This window comes from Emydura macquarii, unplaced genomic scaffold (assembly GCF_026122565.2).
Source record: "Emydura macquarii macquarii isolate MOO-44397 ecotype Brisbane River unplaced genomic scaffold, CSIRO-AGI_Emac_v2 contig_295, whole genome shotgun sequence".
NCBI classification, from domain to species: Eukaryota; Metazoa; Chordata; order Testudines; family Chelidae; genus Emydura; species Emydura macquarii.
In genome coordinates, this window is record NW_027130432.1 from 13877115 (window position 1) to 13898324 (window position 21210).

The window sequence follows — 21210 nt, forward strand, 5'->3', positions numbered from 1 at the left end:
TCCACAAGACCATTCGATTGGGGGTAATTTGGACTCGATGTTTTGTGATGACAATCCCAATCTGCAGCAAATTGCCTGAACTCTGCACTGGAAAATTGTGGCCCATTATCACTAAAGACTTCATCTGGAATTCCATGTCTAAAAATGATTCCCTTCATGCCGGCTATCACTGACTTACTACTATTACCGTGCAGCGTGCAAATTTCTGGATACAGAGAGTAATAATCAGTGAGGATTAAATAAACTTTGATTGCCAGGTAAATAAATCAGTGCCTACCTTCCCATAATGTCTCAGTGTCTCTGCCTGTTAGCATGGCTTGTATTTTTCAAGCATGAAAAGCACTTTCTTACCACATTAGTGATGTTGTGATTGATCCGGGGCCAATACAGCACTTCTCATGCTCGTTTGCACTTCTCAATTCCTAAATGACCCTCGAGGAGTCTCGGTAGCTTTTCTTTTTGGAGGCTCATTGGATTGCGCTTTCACAATTTCTGCTGCCCTGCATATTTGGAGAGCTTTTCCCAAAGGTAAATCTCATTCACGGAGCAGTCTCTCTCTTAACACATGGTCTTTAATACCACAGATGAGTCTGTCTCTGATCAGAGACTCTATCAACCAATCACCAAAGTGACAGTTTTTACTAAGTTTCCTTAATTCTGGGACATCTTTAGTCAGGATTTTATTTAACTTTATGCTTTCACCTTCCTCAGCCTTAAAGTTGTTATAAACATCCAAGGCTTCCTCCCCAACAACACACAAGCAGATAGATGATTTTACTTTCTCATCTTTGTTGCTCAGAGCCTATAGCTGCTAAATACAACTCAAATCTCTGTCTGAATTTTGTCCAGTTTTCTGCAACGTTGCCTGACAATCTCAGACTGGAAGGAGGTTGCAACCTATCCATTTTTAGCTTTTACTTTTTGTTCTTTTAAGCTAGTTGAGCTACTATTTCTCTCCACCTACTTGCACAAGCCTCTGTGCCTGGTGCTCCACGCCATGGCTGAGTACGTCTGGTACCTTGCTTTGGTCCTGATTTCATTCGCAAACACAGGAGTTAACTTCAAAATCACTGCAGCTTCCTTCTCATTCAGCACTTCTCTCACAATGTAACGTTCCTTAAATAACAAACCAGCCAATGAGAAAGGAACAGAACTTTACTCAAACAAACAGGAGAGCTTCCTGGAGCATGGCTGGCCCAGGGCCCTCTGCCCTGGGAGTAAAGCAGGGCTCACATCAGTGGGGGCCAGCCTGCAGAGCCGCTGTGTTCCCAGGCGTGCTGCGGGACTGGCCAGTGCTGTCTGAGGAGGGTCGCTGTCCCCAGCCCTTAGTGGGAGAACAGCTTGCCGAGACGTGGTCACTGCTCTGGGGGGGTCTCTGCTTTGGGAGACCGAGGCCAAGGGCCTGGATTCCAGGCATGCCGAGGGCCCTTGGCTGCAGCGGGAGACAGTGCGTGCAGGGGCTGGGATTCTTTGCAGTCGCTCTGCCCTCCGTGCTCCCTCCCCCGCCTGGCCGTCCCCCTGCGGCTCTCCCCTCCCCGCAGCGCCTCCTGGCCCCACCTGGTTCACTGATAAAATAAAAGGCTGTTTGCTTGGAGGAGCAGGAGAGATCCCAGCCGGACTGGCCATGGGGAGCACAGGCTTCAGGGCTCCACTGCTCTCCCTTGTGCTGCTGCTGGTCATGCAGCCCACGGCCCAGTTCTGGCTCTTCAACGTGCTCTTCCCGCCAAGCACCACCCCGGAAGCTGCCTTCTCCAACAGCACCCCGCCTGTGGTACTCGGTAAGGTCCCGCCTACAGCCTCGGCACGGGCCTGGGCATGGCACTGCACTCCTCATTGCCTGGGGGTCTCTGGCGGGGCGTTGGGGGCACCTGCGAAGGGCAGTGGGGCAGCCTGGGTGCCCCAGGGACATGCCCGATGCGCTAAGAGCCTTGGGGGAGGCGGAGCAGGCCAAGAAGCCTGGCCTGGCAGGCGCAGGCCAGTTCTTTGGAAGGATTGCTTCATTGGCGTGCCAGCCTGGGGACAGGACAGCTGGCACCAGCCTTCCTCGTGGTTCTCTTCCTCACCTGCCATTCACACTGTTCTTCCTCTGTCGTCTACCTCAGCGGTCCCCTGTGCCTGCCCTGCCTGTCTCTCTTCCCCAGCCGCCCCCTGCACCGTGGCCCCTGCCTGTTCCGCTTCCCCAGCTGCCCCCTGCACCATGGTCCCTGCCTGTCTGCCGCTTTGTGCACCGCCCCCGCACTCCCACCTATTCCTGAGCCACTCCCTGCACCGCGCCCCCTGCCTGTCCCTATTCGTGAGCCGTTTCCCCAGGCTGCACTTTGTACATCCCTTCTGCGACATGTTTCACCTGCTCTACCTCACCCAGTGGCAGCTGCTCTTTCAGAAATACAGAGTCCTGAGCTATTTAAAGATACAGGGGAGAGAAAACAACATCAGCACCTCTAGTGACCTCCACAGGGCATACACCTGCCCTGTCATTCACAAATCTGTTTATTCCAGTGTGGGGCAGGAAAGGCAGGTGGCACCTGACCCTAGATCCTTTCTTCCCCTCCACTCCCTCATCTGCACTTGTGCAGTGGCACAGCCATTCTAGGGTCATAGCAGTGCGGTGCATCTAGGCGCCGTTTTTCATCTGAAGCCGAGATTGTACCTCTCTGATTTGTGTGAAGGACAGTGTGCATCTTCCCCAGATTTACAGCGCATGTTCTCTGGGTAAAGTTGGAATGTTCTGTGGATTTGCAACTGAATTTGTTCCTTAATGAGTTAAAAATGAATTAATAATAGGACCTTTAAGAAATAATGTCAGCCATCTTTGCCCCGTCCAACGTTCTTTCGCTAACAAATGGCTGGTTTCTTATTCACATAGTCACAACTCTTGGTGAGCTAGTGATGAAAGAGCACTTGCAGAAATTATGCAATTAAGCAAACTTATTAGCAGTTGTTTCCTGCCATTGGAAACCATTATATTCAATTTTCCCTTACTCAAAAATGGCTGCAATTTCACATAATTTACCCGACGTCCAAAGTTTTCCATTGATTTTATAGCTACTCACGCCCTCAGTAGAAAGACAAGGTGGGTGAGGAAATATCTTTTATTGGACCAACCTCTGTTGGTGAGAGACAAGCTTTTGAGCTTACACAGCAGAGAGGGCTACTGGGGGGCAGTGCTTCCTAGTGGTTACTGTCTCCCGTAGTTTCCAATGGACCTGATGCCACAGGCAACCTCAGGGAAGATGGCCACCATGTTTCTACAGCTTTTGCCAGCAGCTCTAAACTACTTATAAGGCCTCCGCTTCTGCAGTGTCTCTGCATGTTATAATCAGGAGAGCCATTAGCTGATTTGCGGGACGTGTCTGCCCTAGGGGTCACTGTTCTTTGCTGTATGTTGCACCAGAGCTAGCAGATTAAAATGTTTTTACTGTAAAAGCTTTTAAATGCTGTTTTCTCAATGTGTGCGTTATACAGACTTTAGCACTTTGTTTGTTTTTAAGAAAATTGGCAGACAGAAATTCCATCACGTGCAGCCAGCAAGGTTTGAACCTTCAACTTAGCATTCCCACTCAGACCTCTCATATGTCAACTAGAGGGGTGTCTAGACTGACGGGACCACAGTCGGCGCCGCTTGGTTGATTCTGCAGGGATCGATTGAGCGGCAGTGGAGACCCTCTCAATTGATCCAGAAGTCGACACCGTTAATCCACCTCTGCAAAAAGAGTAACGCTGCGTCGATGGGAGGGCATTTCCAGTCGGCGCAGTGTAGTGGGGACACCGCAGTAGGTAGACGTTAGGAAGTCGATGTAGCTTGCATATCTCCCATCGACTGCCGCCAAATTTCGCCAGCAGTGTAGACCAGGCCTTAGAGAGATGGAAATACTTCACTCGCTCACTGTCAGGCAGGTTTTCCAGACCTCAGCTCATTCTTGTGGCTACTCTCTGAACCCTCACCACTTTTTCAACATCCCTTTCAAAGTGTGGACAACAGAACTGGACACAGTATCCAGGAATGATCCCATCTGTGGCCTATACAGCTCCCTACTCCGTCTCGACATCGCCCTGCTTGTACACCACTTAACCCTCTTAGCCACAGCCTCAGCCACCCACTAACTTGGAAAGAGCATTCCCGCAAGGGAAGCCAGATCATGTCACCCCGTGGGGCTGCGGGGGAGAGTTTCTCTTGGAAGCTGCTGTACTGTTTGTTCTCATACTGCCGCTGGACTTCGCCTTGTTTGTCTGACCCCATGCACAGCGGGGAGGGACTGTGTTTGATGAGTCATGCTGTCCCAGTGCAGCCAGGATTCAGCTGGAGTGGACCTCCTGGGTCATTGTATCCAGTCCCTGCTATCACAGCAACCCCGTCAGATCATCCCACTCATAAAGCTCCATCTTCCAACCAGTTAGGTTTCTCCCCCCTGTTGGGAGGCTGTTCCAGAACCTCTCTCCTCAGATGGCTAGAAACCTTTTAATTTCCAGCCTCACTTTATTCCTGGCCAGCTTGTACCCATTTGCTCTTGGCCACCATTGTCCTTCAGCTTCAATAGCTCTTCTCCCTCCCTGGGGTGCACCCACCCAATGTAGTTACAGACAGCGATCGGATCTCCCCTCAGACCTCCTTCGGCTAGGCTGAACAAGCCAAGCTCTTCCAGTCTCCTCTCGTAAGACAGGCCCTGCACTCCCTTGATCACCCTAGTAGCTCTTCTCTGCACCTGTTCCATCTTGAATTATCTTCCTTGAACATAGGTGACCAGAACTGTGCACTGTATTCCTGATGAGATTTTGTACAATGGTATTAATACTTCCCTACCTTTACTGGAAATGCCTCGCTTGATATATCCTAAAACCATCTTTCTCCAGTCAGGGTGTGGGAAGAAAGCCATGAGTCTGGAGTCATGTGTGTCCGAAAGGCCACCTGTGGGACTCTGCCAGAGTCCCATGAGGGGATGGCATGTGTGTGGCATGTTCTGTGTGTTTGACATGTAGTGACATGCAGAGAAAACACCATTCTGAGCTCCTGCTGGAATGCGGGCGTGCAGGCAGTGTGTGGGAGGCATGTTGGAAGTGTATAAGCAGCATGTGGCAGGTGTATGGGAGGTGCCTGAGTGGCATTTGAAGGCCATGTAGGAAGTGCTTTAGCAGGGGGTTGGACTAGGTGACCTCCTGAGGTCCCTTCCAACTCTAATCTTCTATGATTCTATTATTCTAAGTGTCTGGGCAGCATGGCGATGGCGGGTGGACAGCCTGTGGGAGGCGTGTGGATGGCATGCTGCCTCTCAGCAAGTCTCCCAGCTGTCTCAGAGTGGAGTACATGCTTTCCCAAATGCACTGCACATAATCTGCAGGGGAGAGGAGCAGCTGTGCGAGACCAGCAGTGTGCTCCAGGAGCTACACCAAAAGCCTGGCTCCTACCCAGCCTTTACCAGTGATTCACTAGGTTAGTCAGGACCTCCACTCACTGGCTCGCTCTGCCTCCCCGCCAGGGGAGTTGGCCACAGCCCCACCAGTGACAAGGTCAGCTCACCTCGCCAGGTGGGGAAAGGACTTTGGTCATGTGATGAACGCAGGCCAGGCCTGGGGCTCTAAGGGAGGGGCCCAAGTAATTTGAGGAGCAGCTGGTAACACTTGAGCAAGCGGGGGTTGGCATGCCAGGCTGGAGGGAGCTGCAGCTGTAGATGAGTGCTGCAGGGCGTAAGCCTGCAGAGAGACTGAACTGGGACCCGGCTCCGGGGCAGAGGGCTCGCGGAGAGAGAACAATCTGAACCATGGAGCTGGTGGTTGAAGAGGTTAGGAGGGCTAACTGGGTGGGGACTAAATAAACTAGATCCCCCTCCAGAAGGGGAATATTTTAAAATGCCTGGTGGGAGTTTTTTAGTAGATCGGTGAGAGGGGAAACTGAGGCAAAGTGCTGCGGAGCCACCCCAGGGTACAAGGAGGGACTTGAGAGGCGATCACCCAGCTACACTGTCCAAGGGGTGGTAATGATGCCTGCCCTTGGATCATGGCCATGCTCGTTAAATATTTCCCGGCTTCTCAGCCTGTGACCATGGGATCAAAAGTTCAGTGTCACTGCTGTCACCTCTTCCCCCTCTGGGCTGAGCCAGGTGTCGATGATAGACTGGGGACCATCCAGTATATTGCAACCCTGGACCCCACTAAGAGTTACTGGCAGACCCCCTTGACTGCTGAGTCCAGGGAAAAGATGGTCTTCCCTACCCAATCACATCTCTACCAATTCAAACCCTGCCCTTTGGCCTGCCCGGGGCTGTGGCCACCTTTCAGCACTGAATGGACTGGGTGCGCCGCTCACACAGGTAAAGAACACCAGCCCCAGGAAGATCCTGAGATCGGTGGCCTGCCAGAGGGCCTCCCAGATGCTAACGGAGCGGCTGAGCTAAGAACCCAGGCTCACTCACCCTGACTTCACCAAGAAGTTTACACTCCAGACCAATGCCTCCGAGGTGGCCCTAGGCACAGTGCTATCCCAAAGCATTGATGTGGAAGTGCACCCCAGCGTGCACCTCAGCAGGAAGTTGTTCCCATGAGAAACTGCCCATCCTGTCAGCAAAAAGGCGGCCTAGCCGTGAAAGGGGCTGTGGATGCTCTGAAGTACTACTTGTGGGGGAACGACTTTCAGCTGGTGACCGGTCACGCATCCTATGGTGGCAGGACACCATGAAAAGCACCATGTTATGTGGCGGTACCTTTGGGGGAGGGCTAGGTTGGATATCAGGAAAAAAAATTCACTAGGAGGGTGGTGAAGCACTGGAATGGGTTACCTAGGGAGGTGGTGGAATCTCCATCTTTAGAGGTTTTTAAGCTGCAGCTTGACAAAGCCCTGGCTGGGATGATTTAGCTGAGGTTAGTCTGCTTTGAGCAGGGGGTTGGACTAGGTGACCTCCTGAGGTCCCTTCCAACTGTAATCTTCTATGTTTCTATGATTCTACTTCTCCGAGCAGCCAGACAGCTTCGAAAGCTTTCTCTGGGCAGGGAAGGATTACATGCTGATTTTTTTCTCAAGAGATGGGGGGAGGGAAGAACCACAGGATCATGCACCAGCACTGATTCTGAGGGGGGAGATGTGAAGAGGTGTATAAACCCATGACTGGACAGGAGGGGGGTTAAAGAGTAACTCTGGGCTCAGGAGGCCCCGCCCCTCTTCCCCTGCAGAGCATGCTGGGGTCGGAGGCAGGGTTTAAAAGGCAGCCAGACAGCTCAGTCAGGGCTGGCAGGCCAGGGAGAAGGATGTGCTTGGGGAGTGCCAGGGGAGATGTGGCTAAAGCCCACACCAAGCCAAGGAATGGGGAGCTGCGGAGCCAGCGACTGGGATCAGGGCAGGAAGCCTGGAAGGCAGCACTCCCCAGGGACAGCCGGCGGCCAGCTGGGATCCAGAGGGAGGTAGGAAGTGACCCAGGGAAGCTGATTTGAGGCTGATGCAAGGCATGGCAGGGTGAGCAAAGCCAAACCAGCCTCCCAGCACCCTGGGTCAGAACTGGAGGAGTGGAAGAGCCTGGATTCCCCAACCCACCCATAAACTGTGAACTGAACCCCCTGAGTGGGGTGGCTCCCAAAAACTGTACCCAGTAGGTGGTCTTGCCCTGGAGAGCCTCATAGACGAGCCATTGGGTATAACTGCCACGTTGGGCCCTAACTGGTAGGCAGAAGATGCTGCATCCTGCCCACACTCCATAGTATGTGTCTGTCTGTAGTGACAACCTCCCATGTCCGCAGGGCAACCTCTTGGGACCCCACAGCTGTTTGTACCCCTTGTTTCCCTTGGTAGAGAAGCACAGCATCATTTCCAGGAAGTGGTGGCAGCTCCTGTAACCCAAACACATGCTGAACTTTTTATTTTTCCGTTTCTGTTTCTTTATATGTCTGCAAGTCCCCAGTGACTCTGACATCGGGTTTGAATAGTGCAGGCATTCTTGCTTTCAATTTTCTGTGGAACAAAATGTCAGCAGGTGACAACCCATGCTTCCTTGGTGCCGCTCCATAATTTAACATATGACTCTGCAGCCTTTTTCACTAGGCACTTTATAATTCTGGCATCATCTTCCACCAAGCTGTTGGATTGTGGGGACTAGCAGTTACATGTGTAAGCAGGGGCCGAGCTGGCTGGAGGGAGGGCAACAGGCGTCAGGCCCACACTGCATTTGCATGAGCGCACCCCGCCTGCCTAGGGGCTCAGCAGGATGGGACGGCTTTGCCCAAATGATCCCTTTGGCTGGTGTTAGGATACAAATCACTCTAGTGTTAAATGCAGGGGTAATGAAATGCTGTTCCCCTCATTGTCTGAGCAAAGGGCAGCCGCACTGTGCTTAGCCTGTTCTGATTGAAGGGTCACTTTCATCTGAACCGCACTGGCTAAGCAAGCGGCTGGGATGCCAGAGCCCTGGGGAGGTTGATGGGGGTGGGAGAGAGGTATTCCTGTTTGGGAGTCTGGGCTCTGCCTAAGAGCCCTAGTCCAGGTATGATTTAACCTTCCTTACTTATTGGGCAAAGACAAAGCTAATTAAGATTCCATTAGGAATCTTTTGTTTTGTTACATGCTAGCTAGAGCTAACCCCCCCAGGACCTGACTCCAGCTCTGAGAGCTGGCCTGACTACCCATGTCCTGACTGTAATGCTGTGTAACAGAGACAGTGTGTAACTGGCTGTGGTGCTGGAGTCTCACTGCTGCCAGAGCAGCCTCCTGAGGGCCTGATGGTGTAGCTGAAGGCCTGATGGGTTAGTGATGTAGCATGCAGATAGATTGCCCACCTGCAGCTCTGCTGGTGCCCGTCCCCACTGCAGCCACCTTGCTCTGCCAACAGGTCTCAATCCCCTCCCATGGCCTCACCTGCTTCACCAGCCCTGGGCTGCTTTCCTCCTGCCAGGCTGAACGTGGGAGCAGCTGATTAGCCATGGCAGGAACCCCAGCCCCACTGGACTGTCACGCTCTCGCTGCTGGCTTTGTGTCACTCACTTTCCTGCAGTCCCTGAGTGACTGGCCAGTTCCATGATCACCCAGCGTTTCATGGGACCAGATCCCTGCTGGGGGTGAGGACGCTCAGCCCGTCGAAAGGGGCTTTGGGCTCCAGCCAGCTAAATTAATCTGGGAACGGATCAAAGTGACACCCAAGTATGGCCAGGATAGAGTGGTTGGCACCTTTGGTCTGCACCAGCGCCCCCAGAGACTAACCCCCGTGGGGTTTCAAACCAGGGTGAGCTGCATGCGTGTCAGTCACTCATCATTACACCCGTGCAGCATGTCTACACTGCCAGGGTCTGAAGGGGGGGCAGCTACATCGGTGTAGCCCCTGTGCAGCCAGGCCCTAGGGCTGGAGCCTGCATGCACACTGCTGTGAACAGCGTTAAATAGCCCTTCGTTGGGGAGCCCCTGCCTGGCACCTGCACGGTCCCTGCTCCGCTGGGAAGCCCCTGCCTAAGGGAGCCCCTTGGTGACACTAGTCAGCAGGGATGGGCTCTGGCAGGTGCAGCCCCCCAGCACTGCCCACGCTTCCTGAGCACAGGGCAGGCTGCCCCAGCCACCCTCAGGTCACCCCTGGGGCCCGCCAGCTGTAGGGCTGCTGTGAAGCCAGGGCACTCCAAGCAGCAGAGCCCAGGGTCTGTCCCATGGGCACGAGGAGCTGACTGGCTGCTTCCTCTCTGTCTCTGCCTGCAGTGCCCGGGTACCTGGGGAACCAGTTGGAGGCCAAGTTGGACAAGCCAGAAGTGGTGAACTGGATGTGCTCACAGAAAACCGAGGACTATTTCACCCTCTGGTTCAACCTCCCCATGTTCCTGCCGCTGGGTGTCGCGTGCTGGATGGACAACACCAGGTACCTGCCCTGCCTGAGCCTGCCCCAGAGCTCCTCTTGGAGAGCCCCCCCAGCCCTCGCTCACTGGTCCTGTGCCGGCTGGGCCCACAGCACTGCAACTGGCATAGGGGCCATTGGACAGGCTCACCAACCCAGCGCCTTCCTCCTCGCCATCGAGTGCTGCCCTCACTCCACGCTCGCAGCAGCTTCAGGCCAGGGCCCAGGGCCTGATCCACACCCACTGAGATGCAGCTTCAGTCAGGGCTGCTCCTGGAACTCCCAGACGAGGAGCCCAGCTGCCTCAGCCAAGACTGGTTCTCTTGGGATTCCTGTGAGCATGGGACCCGTAACACCCGCTCAGGCAGAAACAGTGAGAGCCCCAGGGTGGGAGCCCTGGCCACGGCAGCCTGCTGTGCCCACAAGCTGCACAGGCTCCCTGCCCAGGGGAGCGAACCCTCTCAGTGCAGGCAGGCAGAACGGAAAGCGGTCGAAGTGCAAAGAAATAGCTCTGCAGCACTGGAAGAGGTGGGAATCTGGAGAGTCCCTTGAGAACTCAGCTAGTGCTTGGGGTAAAAGTAGGAGGAATGGGAGAGCTGAGAGAAACATGGTGAGAGACCAGACAGACAGCACCCCAAAAAGCAGCAGCCCTGTCCCATTGCTCTGTAGGGCCCTGGTATAACCACACCTGACATGTTGCATCCTCTTCTGAGCATCCCAGAAAGCCACTCCCGGGGGGAGCGATGGAGAGGGAAGCAGAAGAGGCTCATGGGCTGGGAGGGAGGGGAGCAGAGGAAGGGCAAAGTGCAGCCACTTGGCTGGAACTGGGGGCTCCTCAGAGGGACATGGTGAGTGTCTGCAAATACCCGAAGGACAGGAGGATGTCTGTAGAGTGAGATGAGTGTGGCTAGGTCTAGAAATGAGCACAAGGAAAATGGAGGTGTAATTAAGGAAAGCTCCCTGCCAATGAGAGAGCTCCCAAGGGCTTTGGTGGGACTTTCATAAATCTAGAGCCATGGGCTTGCAAAGGCAGTAGTGAGCCAGGCCTCCAAACTCTGAATGGCCCACGTCAGTACTTTGAATTGTTTTTAACCTCTGTAGGTGTTATATTTACTGCATACAAACTGAAGTTAGACACTGCTTTATTTCTTAGACTCCAGAACCCTAATATACAAAAACCAGAGAGAAACAAAGCAGGCTGCTCCCTAAGGCAGAGAGGCCCAAATTGCACTAGGCCAGCTCATTGTAGTCTGACTGCTGAAGACACGGATCACACGCTTCCCTACAGAGCCCTTTGTCCTACAAGCAGGACCAAGAAACCCCCGAGAATGTGAAGTGATAGATTATCATTTTAAAAGAATTTCCAATACGCCATTGTAGGGCCGCAATTCTGAGTCCTCCCATCTGTATCGGGGGTGGGGGTGGAGGGAGTGAGGACAAAGGTGCTGTAAGCAGGGTCCTGTTGTTCCCATGCAGCAAAGATCCAAGCTCTCTATTTGCATGAAGCATACAGTGCCTCTTCATCAGCTTACGTCACACCACCTGGGAGCAAGATGCATTTCCTGGAGCCTTGCAAGTAAACCCATTATCTTGTTCAAATGGGCCTTTTAAGAAATGTGCCCTATCTGACCCTTTCCCCATAACCCTCTAGTTCCCAAATGGTTGGATTGTGATCGTTCAGTTTCCGTGCCACTGAAACTCACCATCAACATTCCTCCACAGGGCATCTAAGGAATTTAGATTGTAATTAAGGCTAGTGGTTCCCAACCTTTTTGGCTTGAGGCCACAAATATGATTTGTATACCTTTGAAGGGCCACCAGTCTCTGCCAGCAGCACCTTCCATCCCCCCACTGCAGCCAGTGGGAAGGAGTTCAGCAAGGAGGATCTCCTGTCTCCCTGGCTGCAGCAGGGAAGCGTGAACTCCACCAAGGTCCCTAGGCAGCAGCTCCCTTCTGCAGCCAGGGGGATGGAAGATCAGTGCTCCCCTCCCTCTGGCTCCAGCAGGGACCCAGCACCTAGGGACCCGGGCAAAGCGCTTTGCTGTGCTCTCTGCTACAGCCAGGGAGAGGGGAGCGCTGATCTCCCCTCCCCTGGGCTGCAGCAAGGCGCCTGCCCTGTCTTTCAGGCCTACCGCACAGCGCTCTGCTTGGGTCTGGAGGCAGCAGCTCCCTTCTGCAGCCAGCGGGAGGGGAGCGCAGGCCATGGGTTGAGAACTACTGAATTAAGCAATGTTAAGCGGTGCTTTTTCCTCTCTTTCCCATTATAGTCACAATTTGCCCCTACTCCAAATGGCTACATTTCCCCTGCCTTGCAACAAGTTCATCTCTGCATTCCTTCCCAGGTTGCCCCCTAGGCTCTGGACCAGGCCTTTGCACTCTCCCAGCCTCCTCCCTGTGTTGTGTGGCTGTACCACCACCCCGGTGTAGTCTGAAGAGGCTCAGCCCCACAGCTGAGCTTGGGCCTTTCCACCCCCTCTTCTGGGACTGTCAACAAAGACAAAAGCCATGGCCAGAAACAAGCTGTCCTGGGAAGACTAAGGCTCCCTTTTCAGCAGCTTCTGTGAAGCTGTGGCCCTGACTGGGCTCATAGGCTAATAGAGAAGAATAGTCCCATCAAAACTGAATCTGCATTATGCTCCCCACCCTTCAGGGAGGGGTCATAGGGCAATGGTCATCTGAGGTGATCCTGCCTTGCTCCGGGGGGCTGAGAACTGGATATCTGCTCTTATCTCTGCTGTGCCACCAGCTGTGCTGGGTTTTCCCCTTTTAAGCTCCTCCCCTCAAGTCTGATACCTCTCACAGGTGTGATGGGGTGGGGCCACCTGAGCCCACAATAGGTCATTAGCTCTGTGCTGGCCAGTGTGGGGCTTGCATACCTCATCACAGGAACCACAGCTACTGCTTAGGACTGAAGATTCAAAAACTAGAACGCTATAAAATTAACATGCCACACATTAAATGGATTAAAAACTGGCTAACTGATAGGTCTCAAAATGTAACTGTAAAGGGGGAATCAGTGAGCAGGTGTGTTTCCAGTGGGGTCTCCTAGAGATCAGTTCTTGGATCTCCGCTGTTTAAAATTTTATCAGCGACCTGGAAGAAAACGTAAAATAATCACTGATGAAGTTTGCAGCTGACCCAAAAATTGGAGAAGCGGTAAATAATGATGAGGACAGGTCACGGATACAGAGTGATCTGGATCTCTTAGTAAACTGGGCGCAAGCAAACAATATGCATTTTAATACGCCTAAATGTATATATCTAGGTGCAAAGAACGTAGGCTGTACTTACAGGATGGGGGACTCTATCCTGAGATGCAGTGACTCTAAAGAAGAATTGGGGTTGTGGTGGATGATCAGCTGAACATGAGCTCCCAATGTGATGCTGTGGTCAAAACAGCTAATTCAATCATGGGATGCATAAACCAGGGAATTTAGAGTATGAGTAGAGGTTATTTTATCTCTGGATTTGGCACTGGTACGACCAGTGCAGGAATACTGTGTCCAGTTCTAGTGGCCACAGTTCAAGAAGGATGTTGATAAATTGGAGAGGGTTCCGAGAACAGCCACGAGAATGATTAAAGGAAACCAAGACAAAGAGCATAAGAGTAATAAAAACTGTGCCCCGGGAGGGCAGGGAGGAGAGTGAAAAGGCTGTTGTAGGTCACCATGTTCTCACTGGTCACAAGCTCCTGCTGGGCAGATTAGCAGGGCTCGGACCCTGCAGGGCCAGCTGAGAGGACTGTGCCGAAGGACCTGGTTGGAGAGGGGAGAATTGCAGGGCTCCTCCCTGAGGGTGAAACTTGTCACTGGGAGAGGAGGTTTAAAAGGCTCCTAGGTGCTCTAGTGATACAAATAACGAAGAGCGCAACAAGCCCTGATGGTGCCAGGGTGTGTCTGAAGGACATGTGTAAGGGGGGCTGTGGGAGGAGAGGAGCATATGGGCGGGTCCCTACCAGCTGGAAGCACAAGGAAGCCCCTGGTGACAAAGTAGGGGAGATGCGCTGTGGGGCGAGGGGACAGGAGAGACATGCCTCGTAACTGGCACCTGGCGTTTTAGGCTTTGCTGGAGTGAGGCGGGGGTCACACTGACCCAGCCTGACCGCGCTTAGATGAAGGCTTGGTTTGGGATTCATATTCTTAGCTCAGAGATGTAGAAGCCAGACATAAGGGCGGTGGAGTGGGACAGCACACAGCGGTAGTGGGATGAGCCTGGGAGAGCTGGCCTGGCTGGGGAGGACAGGCAGCCTGGGGCTGTAGCCAGTCCAAGAAGCTGGTGCACTAGCTCGTATATTTAGGCCCCCTGCTCTAGAGAGGGCACAGCAGGGATGCCCTGGCACCCAGGAGATGGGCAGTGTGATCCAATAGGGACTTCTCGAACTCTCAGACCCAGAGCCTGACCCATTCTGGGAAATCCCATGACAGCCCCACCCCTGTGCTGGCCCCACTTCCATCAGCACGTGATTCTCCTGCGATCCTTCCTTCCCCCTGCACCCTCTGACCCTGTTTGCTACCTTGGTCTATTATTCAGATGGTCAGCTGGGCCCACCAGGCCTCAATCCCAGAGTGCCCTGTGGCAAGAAACAAGCCTGGTTCACAACCCCCGCTCCCGAATTCCCAAGCAGGGTGTTTCCCAGGTGGGACGGGAGTGGCCTGGATTTCTGTCCCCACCCACCTTTGCGCCCTGCCCTCCTGCCATCTCTTTCCTGTCCCTGCAGAGTGGTGTATAATCGCAGCACCGGCAAAACGTCCAACGCACCTGGGGTGCACATCCGCGTGCCCGGCTTTGGCAAGACCTATTCCGTGGAGTACCTGGACAAGATTAAGCTGGCAGGTGAGGGGCATGGCCGCAGGAAGAGGTGCCCATTTCAGTGTCCTGGGTCTAGGGAGAGCTCCCCAGGTTGCTGATCCTGCTGCTGGTGCCCGGCAGTAGAGAAAAGTCCCTCCCCTCACATGATGGAAGCCAAATGGCTTTTTCTCTCTCCCTGTAACTTCTCAAAGCTCATTGACCCCTTGTCAAGAGGCAGGAAGACTCCCTGGGCATGTGTCTCTATCCCCCATTGAGACCCTTAAGTGGTCATCTTTCCCCACCGACTCTGCTGATGGTTTTGTTTACTTTGCCTTCGTTGTCTCTGCCTGACCAGAGAAGCCAATCCACGTTCCTTTGTCCAGGGCAGACTGGGTTCTGCATTACTTGCCAAACACACTTTAAGAACATAATTCTAGCACCGGTTTATAACTTTTTGTACACCTGGTATGTGCACCGCACAGTGATTGTCAGGACCAGTGTGTCACCAGGCTGTATATACAGGTGATGAGAACGGTGATGGGTATACTGTCAGGCCTGACAGAGCAGAGTGTCACCCCTCCCGCCTGACATTGACGTAGTGGGGTTAGCCATTGGCTACTCCGCAGGCATTGGTTTAAAGCCTCCCGAGCCCATAGACTAAGGGGCACCTTCCCCCCCTTAACATCCAGGCTCCCCCAGGCTCTCCCTTCTCACCCATCTGGGTCACACAGGCCAGTAAAGGGCTCAGTCACCCTGAGGGATGAACCCAGATATCTTACCACCCTGAGTCTCGTTACTGGCAGAGGAGTGTTGGCCCACGGCTATCCGCAGGCTGCCAGTGTCTCAGTGCACCCAGCAGTTCTTGGGCCACAGCAACTTCCAGCTATGCCTCAGTTTCCCTGTTCTCAGTGGAGCATTGGCCCACAGCTCTTTGCCCTCTTGGGCCCCCGGTTTGGAGCCAAGTGCCCCATCCTGCTTCATGGCACGTGTGTGCAGCATGACCCCGGTCACTGACAGCCTATGTACAAGCATGTGGGACAGGGCATCTGCCGCCATATTGTCTTTCCTCTCTATACGTACAATCGCCACATCTCATTCTTGGCGCGCCCTGCTCCACCATAGCAGCTTGGAATTGGGTCCCTTGCTTTTGTGCAACCAAAGCAATGGGAAGTGGTCAGTCAGGACCCTGAATTTCTTGTGCTAGAGATAGGGCCTGAGCTGCCTGAATGCCTACGGCCTAACAGTCTTTTTCTAAACCAGAATAATTCTATCCGGCAGGTGTCACTTCCTTGCTTAAGACAGCAAAGGGGTGTTTTTCGTTACTTTCCTCTGCCTGCACTGATACAGCACCAAACCAGTGTCTGATGCATTTGTGCAGAGCTCCAATGTTTTGTCAAAATCTGGACTAACCAGAACTGGATTTTCTTTCTCACCAGAACCCTCTTGACACACTTTGCTGTATGCCTGTGTCTGGCTTTGTCTTTGTACAGGTTCCAAGATGTAATTTCACCTACAGCTTTGCTGCAAACATGTCACAGAGCTAGTAATGACTGATGTGTTATGAGGTTTAAATGATACATTACATGCCACCTTTTAAATAAACATCAGGCCAGCTCCCACGCTGTGTCTGCACCAGGAAGTGCTCTCTCTCTTCCCACGCTCACTCGCACTCTCTCTCTGGGCTGTTCCCCAGCTCTCAGGTTATAGAGCCTCTCAACTCCCATCCTGTATCTCTCTGAGCCCCCAATCCTTGCCCTGTGCCTCTGGGGATCCCCCGAAGCACGGTGCAGTCTCTCAGCCCCCCAACCTTTGTGCTGTTTCTCTCTAGGTTACCTGTACACCCTGGTGCAGAACCTGGTGAACAATGGCTATGTGCGGGACCAGACGGTACGGGCAGCCCCCTACGACTGGAGGATGGGGCCCAGTAAGTGCAGGGTTGGGACCAGCTTCCGCCTCAGCCCAGACATCCAGGGAAGGGGGCAGAAGGGCCCCCACACAGGCATCTTGGCCCCTTGAGAAAGTCTCATGCCCAGGATGGAGGCCAGGCCAGGAAGTCTGCAGAGGAACAGGGCGAAAAGCCTGAAAAGACACCATTGGGGGAGGCACTCTGGCAGAGATCCTCCTGTGGGAGACGGGGAATCCCACAGGGAACGATCATCCGGGGGGGGACCCGGCAGGGAGTGAACCACTTGTGGGGTGGAAGAGGGGGACCCCATAGGGAGTGATTCTCTTGTGGGGGGCCTGTATGAGTGCCCCCTAGTGTGTTTCCTCTCCTGCCCCTCCACTGGAGAGCCCAGACCTGAGGTTCCTGCATGTCTCACCGCACCGAGTTCTAGGGACCTGGCTCCCGCTGGCCATGGCTGCCCTGCCCACGGCATGATGTCCTTCTCTCCCCAGACCAGCAGCCGGAGTATTTCCAGAACCTGAAGGTGCTGATTGAGGAGATGCACAACACCTACCAGAGACGGGTCTTCCTGCTCGGACACAGCCTGGGCAACCTCAACATCCTCTACTTCCTGCTGCAGCAGCCACAGGCCTGGAAAGACCAGTTCATCGCAGGCTTCATCTCCCTCAGTGCCCCCTGGGGCGGGTCCATCAACTCCATGTATATCTTGGTCTCTGGTGGGTTATGGGCTGATGGCTCCCTCACCCTCTGTCTGCTTCCTTCCTTCCTTCCATGGAGAAATGGGGGGTGAATCTGTCGCAGAACCCCTAGAGTGGTACAGGGTGGTCGGGGGGCTGCGACCTGCTCTGTCAGGAGTCTGAGTGTGGTGCCCTGAGGGAGCCCAGCCAGGGTTTGCTGGAGGTAGCATTGCCACACAGGACAGGGGTTAGCACTTCAGAGCAGGCAGTGTGGAAACACGGCTGCTGTAGAAAAGGAACAAGAGTGAGAAGACTCCCACTGAAGCTCTTCCCTATGCACACACCCGCCCCCTCAATTCACTCCACCTATAGCTCCTCAGGAAACAGGTCGCCCACCACAGAATAGCCCCTCACCTGGAGGTTAGGGCCCTCACCAGGGACACAGGAGTCCCAGCTTGAAGGCCCTGCTCTACCTGATTCAGAGAGACTGGAACCTAGCTCTCCCTCCTCTGAAGTGAGAGCCCTAATCAGCAGGCAAGGGGCTATTCGGGGCAGGGGTATCTCAGGCTCACTCATTGAAACTGTTCCATGTTGTATAAATAATCCCTGGGCCAATGACGCTGAGTTGATGCCTAGCATTGGGGCACTCTCCTGGAATGGCAGAGACATGAACCTGGGCTGTGCACACCCACACCAGTGGTCTGCAGGGCCTGGTTCTTTTGTTCTCTTTCTGCCTGGCCTGATGGTCTGCAGTTGTAGAACACGGCCCATTGGCTGGTCTGGAGTAGGTTTCTCTCCGCCCGAAATTCCATCATGCACCAGAATCCCAATGAAAGCTGCATCAGAGCCCACAGGTTCCTGTCAGAGCCGCCATTTGACCGAATCGACATTTCCCAACAAAAAACATTTTGTCGGGATATTTTTGACCCACCCTACACCCACCCACTGGTTCTTTCCCCCCACACCCAACCCTGTCAACACATGCTAGCCCAGCCACGCCAACACAACTGGGCCTGTACTCTCTGTACACCTCATTCAGAATAGCAGAAAACCAACGGATACAGCTAGGCTCTGAAGAACTAACGATGCACGGCTTCGCTATGTGTGTACATACATGTGTGTACATACATATTCACTATACAAGACTTCGCTATGTGTGTACACTGCTGCTCTGGCACAGTTCTGGCTGCAGAAGGCAGGGAGGCCCCCTGAACTATTTCCTATACACTACACCACCCCACTGTAAATCTCCTCACACCTCTACCCCCACGAGTTCATAAACACTCCCACACACACCTCCTTCCCTGAGACACAGAACCCCACCACTTCCTATCCAGTCCCTCCCCCACTCAGAGCCAACCCTGAACCCTCACCCAGTATTGCCCACCCCAGAAGTTCAAAAGTCGTGAGTTGGGTCTTAAAAAAATCATGAGAGTGGCTTAAAATCATGAAATTTTGATAAACTACATCTTGGGTGCTTTGCCTTTACCTTCTGGTGTGTGAGCCTTTAGGGCTGCATGAGAGTCGCGTTTTCATGCCTTTCTTCATAGCCATGAGGGTCAGAAATGCGTTTTTGGTTTAAAGGAAGCTGACGTTCTCTGAAATGATCACAGGACTCTGGGAGCAGGGTCTTTCAAAACACACCAAATATGGCAAGATGCGCAATAAAACCAGAGGAGTTGGCTCTCCTGCCCAACACGCACACACACACCCCGACACACACACACAAATCCTGACACACAGGCTCACACATACTTTTTTGGCTGGACTTTGAGAAGCAGGGACAGCTGCACAGAGGAAGGACTGTGGCTGCAGGGAGTGGGATGGGTGACTCAGCAGGGAGCATTCTCCCCTTAGAGTTAGTGCTGACCCCAATGCCGCAGTGTGGTGCTGCAGGGAGCAGGGCAGGGTGCTCTGTAGGGGGCGCCCTCCCCACACAGTCAGGCCTGACCCCAGTGCTACAAGGTGCTAGCGGGCCTGTGCTGCTGGATGTTTCATCATTTGGATTAGCCAATACGCTGCAGTTTTACTTTGAAGCAATATTTCTCTTGGCCTCCTGTCCTGAATTACTCTGTTGAGCCGCGTCCTTGGGGGAACCCCCCCTCAGTGGCTGCATTTCAGCAGTGAGTGATCTCTCTGTACAGTCTGTACGCTGCTTTGGGGTCATTGAGACACCTGTTCATTTTGCTAGTGCTGCTGTTCCCAATGACTCTCTGTGTGGATTGCAGGAGAAAACCAGGGCATCCCGCTGGTCTCCAACATCAAGCTGCGTGAGGAGCAGCGCATAGCCACCACAAATCCCTGGATGTTCCCAACCAACATGGCCAGGCCGGAAACACACGTCTTTATCTCGACACCATCCTACAACTACACGTACCGGGACTACCGGCGCTTCTTCCTTGACCTCAACTTTGAGGATGGCTGGTACATGTGGAACAACACCAAGGACTTGCTGAAGGGGCTGCCTTCGCCCGGCGTGGAGACCTTCTGCCTCTACGGCACGGGCCTCCCAACAGTGGAGACCTACATCTATGACGAGAACTTCCCCTACGAGGACCCTGTGGACATGATCTATGGGGATGGAGATGGCACAGTCAGCACCCGGAGCTTGGAGCTGTGCAGGCAATGGCAAACTCAGCAGCAGCAGCGAGTTCATGTTAAGGAGCTGCCTGGGGAGGACCATCTCAATATGGTTTTCAGCAACCAGACACTGAGCTACATCAACGAGATACTGCTGGGGAGTAGACAGGCCAGTGCGGAGAAGCAGGGAGGGGATTGGCAAAAGACCCTTTTCCCACCCAGCCCGGAGCCAACTCGGGCCAGGAAGAGCCTCTCTGGTCCTAGGGCCACTAAGAAACGCAAAATGAACTGAAGGCAGTGGGGGTCGGTTTTGCTCCCAATTGGCTGCCCTCTTAACAGCTGCCAGCTAGAAAGCAAAGGGTTCAAATCCAAGTGCTTATGGAGGGCGAAGAAGCACCCACTCCCGCCAGGACTGGCTTTTGTTTTGTGAATGGTGATTGATTACACATTAGTTACTTGCATATCAGCAGATGGGGAATGAACTCCATTGCCAGCTAATTCCATCACGTCAGCAGATTACATGTCACCATGGCATTGCCAACACCGACCAGCTAGTATATTCAGACACATTACAGACCGAGGAATAATTGGTGCTACAGCCCCAGTTTTGCCCCCCCACACCCCACCCCACTGCAGCTCGCAATGAGGAATGCCTCAGCAGTGACTGCCATAGGTACATGCACAGTAAGACACCACTCATCATGAGAGTGAGTGGCAGAACTGGTGCCCAGGGTGCCAGCAGAGGTAGTGGCAGAGTACAGCGTCACAAATAGCAGCATTGTCAACCCCAAGCATTCAGAAAACAAGTTAGGCCTCCCAAATCTGAGATTGGCTTAACAATCAGGAGATTTGAAACATAATAAATGTGGAGTCTGTTTCTCAGCCTTTTGGTTTTAGAGCCTTTAGGAGTCACATTTCCAAGCTTTTCTTCACCACTGCTAGAAATGTACTTATTTATAACTGCAAGCTGAGATTTTCATGGAATCACAGGACTCCAGGAGCTGGACTTGAAGACAAACACCAAATCGCATGAGACTCATGCGCAAATCGCCAGGCAGTGGCATACTGTGGGTCTCCGGTGCCTGGAGGCCATACTTACACTGGCACACACACCCCCATTGGTGGCAGCACCTGGCGGGGGGGGGGTATCTGCGGTCCCATGTCCCGCTGTCCCTCCGCTGTGGGGGCAGGAGGGCTTGCCCGGCGGCGGGCAGGGGTGGCGTGACAGGTTCTGGTCCCTGTGGCTCCCTCCTGGCATCCAGCGGAGGGGCCAGGAGTACGCCCTGACTGCCTGCAACACTGCACCTGTGAGGGCCTGGCCAGCACTCCCCCCCAGGCTGGCACCCGGGGGCATGTCCCCACCCCCGGTACGCCACTGTCGCCAAGGTTGGCAGCTCCTATGTGCCAAAATCTCTCCAGACAGTCATGGCAGGTATTACCAATATGGTCCACACCAGTTTTCTGGTCT

At 53.6% G+C, this 21210-nt stretch overlaps 1 protein-coding gene across 3 annotated transcripts; it reads left to right on the top strand.

Annotated features, from left to right (window-relative positions):
• Window positions 1-1604: 1604 nt before the first annotated feature.
• On the top strand, window positions 1605-20851 carry LCAT (lecithin-cholesterol acyltransferase). 3 transcript variants are annotated; one of them, XM_067552916.1, is made up of 6 exons: window positions 1605-1778; window positions 9659-9815; window positions 14509-14624; window positions 16408-16503; window positions 16977-17201; window positions 19391-20851. In XM_067552916.1, exons 1-6 carry the CDS (start codon window positions 1625-1627, stop codon window positions 20032-20034), a joined length of 1392 nt encoding a protein of 463 aa, XP_067409017.1. In that variant the 5' UTR covers window positions 1605-1624; the 3' UTR covers window positions 20035-20851. The 3 variants fall into 3 exon arrangements, with proteins under 3 accessions (XP_067409017.1, XP_067409032.1, XP_067409024.1); XM_067552931.1 differs by lacking the exon at window positions 1605-1778 and adding an exon at window positions 5748-5777; XM_067552923.1 differs by lacking the exon at window positions 1605-1778 and adding an exon at window positions 7236-7389.
• The last annotated feature ends 359 nt before the right edge of the window (window positions 20852-21210 follow it).